Source organism: Zootoca vivipara, chromosome 8 (assembly GCF_965207765.1).
Source record: "Zootoca vivipara chromosome 8, rZooViv2.hap1.1, whole genome shotgun sequence".
NCBI classification, from domain to species: Eukaryota; Metazoa; Chordata; class Lepidosauria; order Squamata; family Lacertidae; genus Zootoca; species Zootoca vivipara.
Genome location: NC_142591.1, coordinates 43,040,338 through 43,056,061, shown reverse-complemented (window position 1 = coordinate 43,056,061; position 15,724 = coordinate 43,040,338). Strand labels below are relative to the sequence as shown.

The 15,724-nt window shown below is 43.5% G+C and overlaps 1 protein-coding gene across 10 annotated transcripts in view; it reads right to left on the bottom strand.

The window, feature by feature from the left end:
- GREB1L (GREB1 like retinoic acid receptor coactivator) overlaps positions 1-15,724 on the bottom strand; it is a 173,353-nt gene that overhangs the window by 5,090 nt on the left and 152,539 nt on the right. For all 10 annotated transcript variants that reach the window (XM_035125264.3, XM_035125266.3, XM_088676268.1 and 7 more), the window contains 12 exons: positions 15,418-15,662; positions 12,968-13,521; positions 11,615-11,717; positions 10,794-10,949; positions 10,507-10,646; positions 8,696-8,857; positions 6,933-7,137; positions 5,744-5,909; positions 5,050-5,277; positions 3,125-3,266; positions 633-833; positions 52-190 (listed from right to left, as the gene is read on the bottom strand). In XM_035125264.3, coding sequence (XP_034981155.2) covers positions 52-190; positions 633-833; positions 3,125-3,266; positions 5,050-5,277; positions 5,744-5,909; positions 6,933-7,137; positions 8,696-8,857; positions 10,507-10,646; positions 10,794-10,949; positions 11,615-11,717; positions 12,968-13,521; positions 15,418-15,662 — 2,441 coding nt within the window. The remainder of the gene's footprint in view (positions 1-51; positions 191-632; positions 834-3,124; positions 3,267-5,049; positions 5,278-5,743; positions 5,910-6,932; positions 7,138-8,695; positions 8,858-10,506; positions 10,647-10,793; positions 10,950-11,614; positions 11,718-12,967; positions 13,522-15,417; positions 15,663-15,724) is intronic.

Genomic DNA, 15,724 nt, shown 5'->3' with positions numbered 1-15,724 from the left:
AAACATTAAGCAAGCACTAGACACAAAAGTTCAGAACAGAAATCACATTACCTTTCAGGAACTTGAACCTCTTAAGAAAATCTGCTCCTACAAAGGAGTCGCAAAGATATAGAAGTAGTCCACTGAAAAATACCGCTTCACAGTTGACATTGACAGAGTGCGGCCGTGAACTGACGTAGCAAAGAGCTACCTAAATCAGAAATGGGGGGAAATGGTTATATATGTTTGAGTTGTTGTTTTTTCTTTAAAGTTTTATGCTCTAACTTACGAACAGGAACATCACCACAACAGTGGTGGACTAATGCTCTGAATAAATTGCAGTTACTACCCCAACATCTAAACAGTCAACTCATGAGTAATTGCATAAAATAAAATAAAATATTGAAGGAATTCACAAAAAATGTAAAAGCATTATCCTGCCTACAAAAGGACAGGAGTAGAAATGTATGAGCAACTAATCTCAGTTTTCATGGGTCCCTGCTTATAGCAATTAAATACAACAATATCAGTACATCAGCAACATAAACAGAAGCTAACGACCTAAGAAAATCACGGCACAGTTGCCTTGTTTTTTGAAGGAGTGGAATCCCCCCTTCAAAAGTTGATTATTGGTAAGATTCATAGATACATACTTCAGGCCCAATGTTCAGATAGCAGTCAATGGCTAATACAGGGTTTCTGAAGTTGTGGATGGCCTTTGGGAAAAGCTTGTATGTGGCGTGTTGAAGAAACTTCTCCAGGAGGAACTGAGCTGGAGCTGCCAGGAGTGTGTGCTCGCTGTCTGGAGCACAGACATACTGAAGAGGCATTATTGGAGTCAAGCTCTCAGATACCTGTGAAGGAAATATATATATACCGGTATATGTAAAAGTGAAATGTAATGAGCAGCATGTCAATCACCAGGCAGCTGCCTGAGGAGAACGTGTGCCAATGCCAAACTTGAGAAGAAGCATAAGACTGGAAGAACGCTTACTCTCTGGCGTTTTAACAAGTTTTTCATAGCAGCTAATACTAGAGGCCTCCATCTAGCTACATCAGGCACCCCCAAACTTCGGCCCTCCAGATGTTTTGGACTACAATTCCCATCTTCCCCAACCACTGGTCCTGTTAGCTAGGGATCATGGCAGTTGTAGGCCAAAACATCTGGAGGGCCGCAGTTTGGGGATGCCTGAGCTACATTATGCTCCTCAGAAGCATGTACTGACTGCTATGGACAGGTGCGGAGGCAGCACACAAAATATGCACAGCTACAGTATACACTAAATATAACTAGTTGGATATTTTCACATTTTGGTTATGTGTCCAACCACTGGCAGCAGAGCAATGGTCAAGATAGTAGTTGGGTGCAAGGGTGGGAAGACTGGCCATGTCATTTGAGACCAGGCAAGGTAGAAAAGGCCAGAGTCAAATAATCTGTCAAATAACAGATTTCTTAACTTCTCTTGTTGCCCTGCTGTGCAATGGATGTTCTGCTATGTATGACGACTACACAGATAGAAAGACTCCAGTAAGTTGTGTGCTGTGGGGTGTCAGGAAATGAGAAATGACAGCCTTGGAGAGCAAAAAGGAGGCTCCAGAGGCAATGGTTTAACAGGCATGGCCAAACTTAGTGTAAGAATGAAACACCACAAACTAAGATCAATGGAAATTACATAAGGTTCTTTACATAAGGACCCCTGGACGGTTAAGTCCAGTCAAAGGCGACTATGGGGTTGGGGCGCTCATCTCGCTTTCAGGTGTTTGTCCGCAGACAGCTTTCCAGGTCATGTGGCCAGCATGACTAAACCGCTTCTGGTGCAACAAAATACTGTGATGGAAACCAGAGCGCATGGAAACACCATTTACCTACTTATCTACTTGCACTGGCATGCTTTCAAACTGCTAGGTTGGCAGGAGCTGGGACCGAGCAACAGGAGCTCACCCCGTCGTGGGGATCTGTACCTTCCAATCAGCAAGAGCAAGAGGCTCAGTGGTTTAGACCACAGCACCACCCGTGTCCCTAATACGTAGGATAGGGGTGAAGAACCTAGGTTCTCCAGATATTGTTTGCCACCCCAATTTAGGGTTATATGGGCTCATGACAGGCTATAAAGACACACCCACACCCTGCCGCCCCACAAAGCACCTTCCCATTAGCTTCTAGCACCACCAATGAGCTCACAGACAGCAAAAGCAGTCAGGAATTAGTGTTTGGGAGGATGTAAACATGCTCTTAAAACAATATGCCAACATGAAAGGAAACACCTTGTATCATCAAGTTTTCCCCAAACAGGTGTGTGCCTGCCTTTATCATTCACCTAAAACTGATTTTAAAAAAGTTACGACAGGAGGTCAGGATTTGTATGCAGACCTGGATTAGAGTTTCAAGTATCAAATAGATTAGTATACACAGGAGTCAAATAATACATTTAATTTTTTGCAATTTGTCTAAACCACTAAGCCTAGGGCTTGCCGATCAGAAGGTTGGCGGTTCGAATCCCCGCGATGGGGTAAGCTCCCGTTGCTCGGTCCCAGCTCCTGCCATCCTAGCAGTTTGAAATAACGTCAAAGTGCAAGTAGATAAATAGGTACCACTCTGACGGGAAGGTAAACGGCATTTCCGTGCGCTGCTCTGGTTCGCCAGAAGCGGCTTAGTCATGCCCTGGAAGCTGTCTGCGGACAAATGCTGGCTCCCTCGGCCTATAGAGCGAGATGAGCATGCAACGCCAGAGTTGTCCGCGACTGGACCTAATGGTCAGGGGTCCCTTTACCTTTAAACCTCTAAGAGTACGTTATTAGGAGGCCCTAATAGCCAAGACAGCTTCCCCTTGAGATAGCTAATCACCCAGCTATTAAAAATCTTCCCCCTTCATCAGTGATTTCACCACAAGCAGGTAGTATCCCTCTGAATGCCAGTTGCTGGGAAGCATAAGTGGAGAGAGATCAATGTTGCTCTTGGGTCCTCCTGTGGGCTTCCCATAGGCATCTGACTGGCTACTCTGAAAACAGGATACTGACCAAGATGGATCCTGTGCCTGATCCATCAGAGTTCTTCTTTTCTTCTTATGAGGTAAAATGAAACTGTTGTCACTGAAGAAAGCAAAGGCACTGTTTTGTTTTCTTGTTGTTCAACGATGGTACTCACCATGATTTTAGGCTTAATGGCAAAGTTCTTTTGACCTCCAACCTGGATGTGTTTCTTCATGAGACTGAAGTTGTTAAAGCAACAGATAAGCAGGCCGCTACTGTTTGTTCTCAGATTAAAATCTACATCTTCACAGAAATACCTAAAAAATGGATACAGATTTTGTTCAAATCATGGTATGCACCTTCTGATTACTTACCATAAATTGTATTGAGACCAACTCTCCTATAATCCTAGATTGCAACAAGAACACTTATCTGTAATTATTGTTCCTCATGAATGGCCTTTGCAGTCACACATATAGATGGCTCACCTGACTAGTGACTTGGAATTTCTTAAAAGCAACAGCACACACCATATGGATTTCCCCTTCCCTACCAGGTGGTAGCCTGAGACAAGAGAGGATTTTTATAAGAGGAAGGAATAACACCTGTCACAGTGGCCTGAGTGGGCTACTTCAGAGTAACGACTCCACACAGCTCTGCATTTTATCCCTTTTATTGGTGCTGTGTATTTACAGTGCTAAAGGCAGTGCTATTTACAGAAAATGGCACATCTTGTCAGTCTTCTTCAGTACCTCCGAATGGAGGTTGGCGAGTTTTCCTCCAGCATAAAAGCTTGGGGAGACCCAGCCTCTTCCCACGACGTTTCTTGCGCAATTCCGGAGTCGGTGGGATCGGCCTTCCCCCCTTGCTCCCCCCTTCCTGTCCCACCTTGGGCAGTGGCTCTGCTACCTTGCCTGAGCCTCGGACACCACTTCCTGCTTCTCCACTTGAGTCGGAACTCTCCCTGCTTTCCCCAGCGCTCGGGGATGGGCTGGAGCTCAAGATGGGAGGGACCTCCCGATATCCTCTGTCCCTCACAACACCCTTTTGTCTCAGGTTACTACCTGGAAGCTGCCCAATATGGAAAGTGGGAAGAATGGAGAAAGGGACAGCACCATAGGAGCATGTCTGTAGGGGTTAAATTCACTCTTTTCTTGAAAAAAAGGCATTTCTGTACTAATATATTTATATTTATTACATCTAAAGCCCACTTTTCCTCCAATCATCTCAAGTCAACATACATACATAGTTCTTTATCCCTCCCTTTTATCTTCAGGCCAAGAGACAGTGACTGGTACAAGCTATATGCCTGAGTGGGGATTTGAAACTGGGCCTCCCCAAGGCTCCCTACAGATCATGCTGTAAGCCTGTCTTTTACAGGGAAATAGCTTAAGTCAAGGCTTTACAGCAACCATATTTCTTAATTCTAAATGTGTCTGTGTAGGATCAAATCAAGAAGAAAACATATTCACAGCGGCCAGAGGCTGCTCTTTCAATCACCAGTTGTCCTGTCCCTTCAGATTCCAAATAGGTCAAACAAACATATTAAGACACGTGGCTAATCAGCCTAAGGCACATGTGCAAACTGTCATTGATATGGTATTTTAAAATCTCATTATCTGTGCTCTTAGAAAACTCCTATTTCAGTGGGGATTGTGCTGGGAAAGATCTCAAAGACTGGTCCAACTGGAGTCCCACTAAAATGCCCCAAATGAAAACACACATACATGGCCACCTCCGTTTCTTGTTGGTTTCATATACAAGCGGTGGCCATTTCCGTTCCTGCCTCCTGCCGCCCCAACCCATTCCGCCCTTCCCATCCCCGTTCTGCCTTTGCTTTGACCTCGTTTTGCCTTCTTCCAGGTCCAAAAGGAACCACGCATTGCTGATCACATGTCAATTGGACACACCAAAAATGGTCGCCGCCTGTATTATTTTCAATCTATTGTTCAAGCAACCAACTTGTATTTGGCAGAACTACAATCTCAGAAATAATTCAGCTTATTTTCTTTACTGGGTTGACTTCCTTTAAGCCTCACTGACACCTGTACATTCAAAACTAGTATAGCAACTGACAGCAAAAGGGTTGCATTTTCCTACCTGTTTAGATCATATTGCACATTTTGGGTCAGGTCTACGTTGAGTAGTATAAAGTCATGTATGTGGCATCTGGAGAAAGGAGCTTTGGGAGCTCTGAAATTCAGTTTGCTGTTCCATTTCTGAATGCCCAGTATTGCATAATGGACAATTTTTGGTGTGGCTTCAATGTGCTGTAGAACGCTCTTCAGAGACACATTTTTACTCGTCGATCCTTGATCCATGGACTGACTATGAAACGCAAAATATTTTTTATTGTACTGCATCACAACTCCACTCAGAGGAACAAATTATTACCAAGCAATCTGACTCTACTGGAGCTTTGTACCTCACAGGGTTGTTTGGAAATTATTGTGCTTGCTTTAAGAGATATTAGGCTGCATGGAGTGATCAGTCTTATCATACTCTTTGTCTCTTTTTCATGTTGCTCATCTTTCAAAAAACTAGGTCTAGAACGTAGAAATACTAGTTATATTAAAAGTACAGAGCAGCGTTCCAAATCAAATCAGCAAGAAACACACATGCTATCCAGTTACACGTGTGAGAAGGGGCAGCTTGGCCATGCTGCTGGTCTTACCTCAACATCACCCAACACGGCTGCCCTGTCAAAGCATGGATAATGCGTGAAGGGGTTATAGTGTAGTGATCCAAGATTCTGCTATAGCTCCTAGTCTCTAATTTTGAGACACTGACTTACCTGAACTGTTCTTGGGTGACATGGCTGTTCCATAAGACACAGGAGTCATCCATAACCACAATGAATGGCCAGACACACTGACGCTTGACTCCTAGCTCCTCCAAGCGATTTCTCTCCAGCTCCAAGTTATGGTAAGAAAGCTCTTTAATAAGGAATCTGGCAGCACCTGAAAACATGTAGCATAGAACTTTACCATTTGGGGGGAAACAGAGACCTCTAAATTCCACATAACAGTTGGAAGTTTGTGAAAATAGACAGTATGGAAAATGGTGTTTATGAACGCTAAGGGGTAGGAATCAAGTGGAATTATGCTGTATGAAATGGTCCAAAGACAGACTTTGAAGCTAGGACTAATTGGAAACTGGCCGACTGTCCAATGAGTGTTGGCTGCAGAGTCAATCATGTCTTCTAAGGTCAAAGAGCCATCATATGACATGGCATTGAAGAGGAAGTCACCATGCTAGGTCCACTAAAATTCTAAAGCATTGCCAAAGCTTTAGCTATGCTAATATATTTAATCAGTATTCGAATCTTTGAAAATATTCAGTGAAGCTGAATTATGGGATCTTATTCTTCCTGCAGTCATGAATGAAACTGGGAGGCCCCAAGATGAACCTATAAGAGGGGCCGGATTTTGCTTTCTGGAGTAAGCATTCTGCACAATTTCAGTTCTCCTGATGAAGCTCACAAGCTGAGCTTTAGTCAGTCACTATCTCTCAGCCTAAACTACCTCACAGAGTTGTTGTCAGGATAAAATGGATAAGCTGGGGGGGAGGAGAAGTATTGTATGTACGCTACCATTATCTGTCTGGAGGAAATGCAGGAAATGTAACCAACAAATAAAAATATTATCAAAACTTCCTAAGTTCCAAAATTCCCTCCACATTTTGCTAACTGCTTGACCACCAACAAACACCAAATACCCAATGTGAGCAAGACCATCTTAGATGTGTCCATTAACATGTCATACAGAACAGTACATGTAAGTGAAATTGTAGTGGAAATCAAAGAGAATAAAGGGAGGGAGGGGGAGAAAGTGCCTATAAGACAAGAATTATAAACAACAAAGACATTTCTTCAGTAATTACACATTTAATGCTAACTGGATACTGCTCCCTATAATTATGCTTCCATGTCATTAACGGGTATGTTTAGAATCAAAAAGTTATAGGACTATATAAATGCTTACCAACTCCAGCATTGTTGAACATTCCTGGCAAAACCAGCATGATGTGGTTGGGCCAATATTTGCGGTAAAGTGGCATTTCATATTCCTTCACCACAAGCAGATGGAGGTGGCTGATGCCTTCCATAGCATGATATAGATTCAAGAGGCCATGCTCATGGCGTCCACTTGAAGGAGTGAAAATGGGACTCTTTACTGCATTCAAGTTCTGTTAGCAGCACAAAGAGAAAGGAAGAGTCCATATATGTTGGGCACAACACATCTCTCTTTGCTTCTGAGGTGATATACCCAACTTTCTTGTAGGGAGAACATGCACACTGGTAGACCAAACTTTGCCAATCAGAGGGTTCTTCGTATTTCTCACCTGTCCCATCCTTTTCCTACAGAAATTAATTAATCCAACTGACTTCTATAGTAAACATTGATGGGTCTGCTAAGGCTCGGTAAAAAAAAACTACCCCGTTCCCTAAACTCTGCAGGCCACAACATAACAGAGAGAAAGTTGTTTTGCTCTCACTTTGTGCTTTCAATTAAAACCAAGTAGCTTGTTTCAATGACAACTAAAGAGAATCACAGCATTCTGTAAAGGAATGGCAATCAATAAATATTTGGGGCGGGTGTGGGTGTGTTAAAATAGTCTGTCATACTGATAGGCCTTTACTAACATTAATAATTGTTTTCACTTGCAGCTGACATCTTATGTCAAAAAGAAGTGTTTCTTTACAAAGCCCAGTGTTGAACAATGGAAGATGTAGTGATGGCTTTAAAAGGGGATTAGACAAATTAATGGAGATTACAGCTGTCAATGACTACTAGTTATGATGAGTATGTTCTACCACCAGTCAGAGGCAGCCTGCCGCTGACTGCTACTCACTGGGGAATAACAGAATAACAGGAGAGAGCTATTGCCCTCATATCCTGCTTATGGGTTTCCCACAGGCATCTAGTTGGGTACTGAGGGGAACACATGCTAGATTAGGTAAGGTTCTCAGTGCTCCAAACCAGAGTTTGGAAGCTTAGAAACAGGTGCTGGGCTTGCAAGCTCCCTCATCTGTCCTCTTTATCCCTTCAAGACATGGGCCTCCTCTTCCCTTTCCTGGTTTGCATACTCTATTTTCTCACAATGAGATCCAAATTAGACAAGCTATGCTTAGAGCTAACAGGAATTACTTCTATACCTTGATGATGAAATGTATAGTTTAAAGTGGCTTTGGGGTCAATTTTGTTTACTATTAACCAGAATTTTCCTAATTTGGATGTCACAACAAACTATGGTCATGCAAACTAGGAAGTGAAATGGAATCCATGCATGAGAGATTGTAAGAGAATGTTCATGAGCTAAGAGCATATTCCTAATCTTCCAAAGCGCAGTTTGGGACATTGGGAATGTGGCAAATGAATTCATCCATGAAGCCAAAGAGTGTTAATATATATATAAAATATAAAATTCACAACAGAACAACAAGCAAAAAGATCAGCAAGCTTCTAACTATATGAAGCAAGGGTGAGGGGGGTGGATTCACTTGAGCACGTCTTGTAGCTTCCTTGGGTTGTGGTAACTCCTAGTCATCTGTGGGCCCATAGTAACTCAAGGCTTACTTTATGGCCAGAGATGCTTGGGATGGTTAATTCCTGATTGGGGAGGGGGGAGCAATGCAGAGGGGAACTAACTTCAGAATCTAGGTCAGTTTCTCAGAGCTGAGCTATACTGAAATATTATGCTACAACAGGGTGTGTTTTACGTAGCTAAAACAGATTTCACCCACCTTATCAGATACAAGAGGAAGCCGCATGCTTTCCAAATGCTTGCCCTGCTTGCTGAAGACAAAATAGCTCTCTTTGGATTTGGGAATGATAAAATGAAGCTGGATCTCTTCTCCTAACATTGAGGATGAGAATGTAAATGCATGTAGGGTGGAGTCAGACATCTGCATGCAAGGAAGAGAAAGAAATTGTAACCTACTAAAGAGGCCACATGCCAATGCATTTCAACAAGTGTGGGCAACACAGTTGGATAAATCTTGCATAGAAAGTAATCTACTAAGCCTAGGAACACAGCTACAGTGGCTCGGTCTTCTACAGTTTTATTATTTGCAAGGTTACAGTATAGGGCATTTGTCATTCTCACTTCTTACATCAGGCTGCTTTAAAACTCCTGTCATTTAGGACAAGCTGGCTACTTTACTCATCGTCTTTACTCATTGTTGCATACTAATGCAAAAAGAGAAGCACCACCAAGTTTTCTGAATTGAAGAAGGATTTTTTGTGAATGTTGCAGAGCAGATGGGCAAGGAAGCCAATGGGCAAGGTACACCTTACACCTCTTGCACTGCATGTGTGTGGTTATGTGTGCGATGGCAGAATAATGCATCTTACAGCTGAACAGATGGATCGGGTCCCAGAACACAATTCAGCAAAACCGCATGCCCTTTAAAGGGCAGATCTACAATGTTATGTTGATTTTAAACCTTTATATATCATAGCTTCCTCTAAAGAATTCCATGATTTGGGATTTGGTAAAGCATTGAGGCATTTCTGCTAGATCAGATCTCTTTATCTTGCCCTCCAAACTCTCCCCAGGCTACCCTCCTGAGTCACACCCCTCTTTAGTCCTCCTGGAATGTGCCTGATAATGCTTCTTGCTTACCTGGAGGACAGAGGCAGAAGTTTGAGTGTGATGGAATGTCAAGGGTGCTTCCCAGACAGAGGAATGTACATGGCAGATACCGGTAGTTAACTCTTTAGTGTCAAAGATAACACATACAGTCACTCCCAAAGTTCTAGAAACCCCCCCCCCCCAATCTAGCATCTGGGCTGCAATTCCCAGGTCTGTACTCTATGGAGCAGTTGCAGCAATAGGGGACCACTCCCCCTCGACCAGTTTATGTACCTCCCCCTGATGGGCTGCATGCAGGCAGGCAGAGTCATTGCCTGCGTGGCAATGTCCTCTGCTCATCCCTTTTCAATCCCTTCCTGGTTCTGGGAGACAATGATGCAGGAAAGGATGGGGAAGCACCTGGCACTTCGCTTGCCTGACTTGCCTCTTTTTCCTCTTCTTCCGACCCATCCTGTACTCCACCCTCCAGCTCTGGAGCTTCCCCTGACTCTGACTCTTGTCACAGTTCCCCACAAATCACAGTTCCCCACAAATCACTGACCCCCTCTTCTGAGACATATTCCAGCCCTCCTTCAGCCCTAGTGCACACTCGTCCACGTTCAACCAGTCTGACAGAGAACTAGCCTACCATTCACATTTATTGTTCTGCCTACATTTGCCTCTGGTTCTGCCCACCCCTGGAGCATGTGGCCCCTGGGAGGCTGCCTTAGAATGGGGTGTGGACTTCAGGCTGAAAAAAGGCTCCCCACCCCTGGCACTAGAAGCATTCCTGTCTTCTATTCTGAAAGACTGATCTGGAGCAAGGATTGGCAGAAGGTAGATCAGAAGGTCCACCAGCAGATCTCTGGGTGCTTTTCAGCAGATCTGTAAAGGTTTCTGACTTGTTCCCAAGATAAAATGAATGATTGTTAATGTGCTTGTGTGACTTGAAGCCCAGGTCTAAATGGAAGCCCTGCATACCGGAACTGAAGGGTTTATGTCCATATATTGATGGCACTGTTCACAGTGATGGAAAGTATTGTAAGCTGCATACTTTGTCAACATCATAGACACAGTAGCCCGTTTTCTGTGTTCCTCAGCTTTGGTTTCTTTGCTTGGTTCTGTGGACGGAGACAATGAAGGAACAAAAGGCAATGACATTCCTGCTAGTTATTTAAATGTTCACAACAGAACTGAAAGATCAATTACTTTCTAAAATGTTTCAAATGGCTAGGAAGAAGAAAGCAGCAAAATCAGTTTTCACTTGCCTTGTTTTACTCTTTGTAGCTGGTTTGTATATACCAGACTCATGAGGAAATATTTAGGATCATGCACACTGAGGTCAAAAGGCATTTTGCTGATTATTTCAACATCAGGCCACTGATCATTGCTAGGCTGGGCAATTTCCTTGTCCTCTGTATGACCTGAAAAAGGAATTTTATGAATACTGATAGCAAATAAAATCTTATTATTTATACAGTACTTTCCCACTACCTAAATTCTCTAGGCACATAAACATACATTTCAATATGCTGTTGTCACAACTGCTCTGACAACAACTCACAACTCGCTCCCATTTTTACAGATGAAGGTCTGGTTCTGAGAGGTTGCATGCACATTCCATCTTTGAAGCACATTCAAAACACATTCTTTCCCTCACAGAGTTATAATCCCTGGCACCCTAAACAAACTAGATAGTAGCTTTCCTAGGAGTAAAACAGGGCCAAGATGTTAGAATAGTTAAAAAAAAAACCAGAACTTGGGCAGTTCAACTTAGCAACTTTGAAAGCTAGGCAATTGTGTCTGAAAATAATCTTTATAGTTACGTTATGTACATTATTTATGATGATCAAGGAGAATGTTGGACAAGGAGAATGCAAGTCTAACAAACACGTGCATTTCTAGTCCAATTTTCACTCATTTGTACAATTTGCAGAATGTACAAAAAAGTATACATTTCCTACAGAAGGCACACAAATCTTTGATAGCAGTATTTTTTTAAAAAATCCCTCTTCCCAGGGCACTCTGAAAGCTTCATCCCTGACAAAAAACTGGTCATAAAAAATTATAATTGGACCTTAGTACTTACTAGTATTAATATCTTCCTCATCATACACATCCACTTCCAGCAACCTGATCAGCATGCGAAAGAGAATTCGTAGGAACTGCAAGTAAGAACCAGTTTTCCCAACCTAAACAAAGCGGGGAGGGAACTCTCAGAAAAACGTATAATCGGAGAAGTATTTTTGTCTGCTATGAACTTTCATTTGAAGATCTGCTAAGGTGGCCCAGCATGGCTCAACAACCATCACCAGTCACTATGCAGTTTAAGTCCCCTTTTTTGTATTTGTCCTTTTGCAGAGAGAGCAACATCAGTTTATTGTGATCAAAGGTTTAGAAGATTAGAATTAGATAAGATTAGATTAGAATTAGATACATATCCAATTCAAGAAGGCTGCCCTTCTGCAGCAACGCCAATGCAGCAATACTGTGAAACAATACTGGCCCAGTTCACAGTAAACCAGTTGGTGGCTTACCATAAAGGCATCTTACTGGGTTGTTTTGTCTCACTATTGCCTGCATGAGGAGGAAACAAGCCATGATGCTTGGGGCTTAGCATTACATTTGAACCAGGAATCATAGTTTGTTTCACTCCAACAAACCACTGTAAGTAAATCTAGAGCAAACCTTCGCTACAATGATCACACTAATAGTTACTTTGCTCAATAGCAAAGTAAGGTCATATGCTACTGATATTAAGTCAACCCACAGATTTGCTCTCACTTTCCAAAGTGTTCTATGCAGTGGTTTGCAGGATTATGCAAGCACAGGAATAAGGAAGCATGGAAGAAAAACAGTTGACTTCTCTCACTGGCACACTTGCGTGTATCCTAACATGCCTTTCTATACCCTAAAGCCTGTTGGATTTCTAGTCCTCTCACTGTGCAGATATGTAGAATTGGTTCATCACATGTCTGTGTTATGCATTCCAGCACCGACTGTTGGAATCACAGGAGTGGATGTTTACTGTACTCTGTTTCCGTTTGTTTTTGCTTTCACTTCTGACTTCTCTCCAAGGAAGACCAGAGAGAGGAGACATGTTTTCTTTTGTTCTGCCTTATGCTTAATAAAGTAGCTTTAGTGCTTACAACCTCAGCCTAGCTCTGACTGCGTTTATCTCTGCTGGACTCTAAATATGTGCTCAGTGTCTCCAAGACATGAGTCATTATAAAATGTCGGGGAAGGTGGTTCGGAACTCCCTAGAGCTGCACGCTGATGGGAGAGACAGGCTGCAATCATTCCTGTCGCATGTCTGGGGGTCGTCCTAGCCCCCGGCTGATCCGACAAAGCCCAGCCCTTCTGAGCTGCTAAATCATTTTGACCCACCCCTAATCGCCCTGAAATTTGAGAGCTGCCACAACAGTCCCAAAGAGGACATTACCTGCGGAGGTCCCGTTAGAAGCAGCCGTCGTGGGTGAAAGTTCCTGCCGCTGGTGGTTTCCCCATGGTTATTGTAGTCCACATGGTGCTGCCGAGCTGCAGTCCACTGTCTGTAGTACAAAGACTGCTCTTCACTGGACATATCCTTGTGTATCAAAGGCCTCAGAGAGCTCACCCAAGACACATCGGCATGAGGCAAGAGAGAAGAGGAGAAAGGATGTTGCCCACTCTTCTGTGCACCAAGAAGGCAGTAGGCGGCTTTGGATAAGATCACAGTCCGGGGTAAGGACACCCACAAAGCCTTGCCTTCTTTCACAGACTGGCCCGGCCACCGGAATGACTGGCTGATGGAGGAGGATGCTGCTGACAGTTTAGAAGTGGTGCTGCTTGCTACCTGGTTGCCGAGAGAGTCACATTCTTGTTTCAGGGTCTCCCCAGCAGCAAATCCTTCATCAACTGAACTGTGGGCCACATTCTGGAAGTTCAGGGGTGGCGGTAGCTTTTGAGACTTGTCTGTAGCACTGGAGGAGCTCACACCATTTTCTGCTATAGAACCTGAAAGAAAGAAAGAAACTGAAAAATACTCAGTAAGCTAAACTACAGAATGTCACACCCATTTTCTGCCTTACAACATTTATACTGTAAATGACTTCATTCTGTTTATGGAAACCACAAAAAGGCAGGAGATGAAATAGTTGGTGAGTTAGTGAATTAGATCTAACCAGCCAGATCTTCTTCTGCTACAAATCTGAGAATTCTCATTTAAAAGTTTGATGATTGGCTGAAGTGTCAACAGGTGTGGCTGGCCCTGTCACTGCATTCCTGCCTGTCTTGACACAGGCAACAACCTACAAGGTCTAAGACACAGGTAGGAAACATTTATTTTTGTCTCACCTCACCCCCATGGGACCAACTCTGACAGATGAGCAGGACTGACTGGTGGCACTTGGGAGCCTTGAGGCAACATACACTTTTTTTGCCCACATTGTCAGATTTAAAACCACACAGGTAAAAACGGGTCACCTGGCGTTACTATGCCCCATCCACCTATCAAACTCAGCCCTCAAACTCATGGAGATTAGAATCCAAGCATGCTGGCTGGCTGTAGCTCCCTTGTTGTTGTTGTTTAGTCGTTTAGTCGTGTCTGACTCTTCGTGACCCCATGGACCATGTCCGAAGTATCTTTAATCTGCTCCTGATTATGATTAAAGGGATAACCCAAATTTGTCATTAACTGATCACAGTTAAAGGGTTCAAATGTCTCAATGAGTCCAGAAAGGAGAGTTCTACAACACACAGCTTCTCCTGTTTTTATATAACACTGTGATGGGAAAAGAGGGACGCGGGTGGCGCTGTGGGTTAAACCACAGAGTCTAGGGCTTGTCAATCAGAAGGTCAGCGGTTTGAATCCCTGCAATGGGGTGAGCTCCCGTTGCTCGGTCCCAGCTCCTGCTAACCTAGCAGTTTGAAAGCACGTCAAAGTGCAAGTAGATAAATAGGTACTGCTACAGCGGGAAGGTAAACGACGTTTCTGTGTGCTGCTCTGGTTCACCAGAAGTGGCTTTGTCATGCTGGCCACATGACCTGGAAGCTGTACGCCAGCTCCCTCGGCCAATAACACGAGATGAGCGCTGTAACCCCAGAGTCGGACACGACTGGACCTAATGGTCAGGGGTCCCTTTACCTTTATGATGGGAAAAGCCATTACATCAATCCTGGTTTCAAGCCATTTGTTTCAAGTCCAAACTGGTTTAGACCTATAAAGCCTTAAACGGTTCAGGACCACAATGCCTCAAGGACCACCTCTCTCCATATGATCTTAACCAGGCTCTGTGATCATCATCTGATGCCCTTCTTTGTGCCTCCTCCACCAAAGGTCCGTGACATGAGAATGGGCCTTTTCTGCAGTGGCTCCCCACTTGTGGAATGCTCTCTCCAGGATGGTTTGGCTGGTGCCTTCATTATATACCTTTCAGCAGCAGGCGAAAATGTTTCTCTTCAACCAGCCCTTGGGCTGATTAACATCCTATACCCTTTTAAATATGTTTGCAGAAGGGGTTGGGGAGAGGGGCTTTATTATTTCGTGTTGTTTTGTTTTTTCTTGTTTTTATTATGTAGTTTGTGTTTTTATCTTGTATTTTTATGTTGTGAACCCCCCCTGAGATCTACAGATGAATGGTGGTATACAAATCTAATACATAAAAGTCTGATTTTACATCGCATCCTTTCCACTTCCCCTCTGTACCCTCTTCCCCTTGTCCTCCTTCCCACTCTGAGATCTATGTCTGATTTCCTATTCTTCTATTTTCTCTTATAAAAACTGAAATTGCTTCTTACATTCCTGCTTGCTTAACTGCTGACTATTCAGCACCTCCCCAAAGTCCAATGTCTAAGAAAAAGGACACTCATTCCCAAGCAAGGACCATATGGAATGGTAAATAAACAGCTAACCTGAAGTTCCAGTCACAGCACTGCTGTTACTCTGAGGTCTCTCCAAGTCAATCAGCAGCTCATCCGTATCATTCTCACTGACACTGGCCTTTTCCTGCTCCTTTTCACTAAGGTCTAGAGCTACAATGGGTCCTCGGATTGCTTCCTTTGAAACATAGCAGCATGCCAGGCCCACTTCTTGTTCTAAGGCAGTGCGAGTTAAATAGCTTGAGTCAATCAGCCGAAGATCACAATATTTCAGGGATCTGGAAAATCAATATATAAGGATTTAACAAGGGGTGCATCATTGCATCATCATCATCATCAT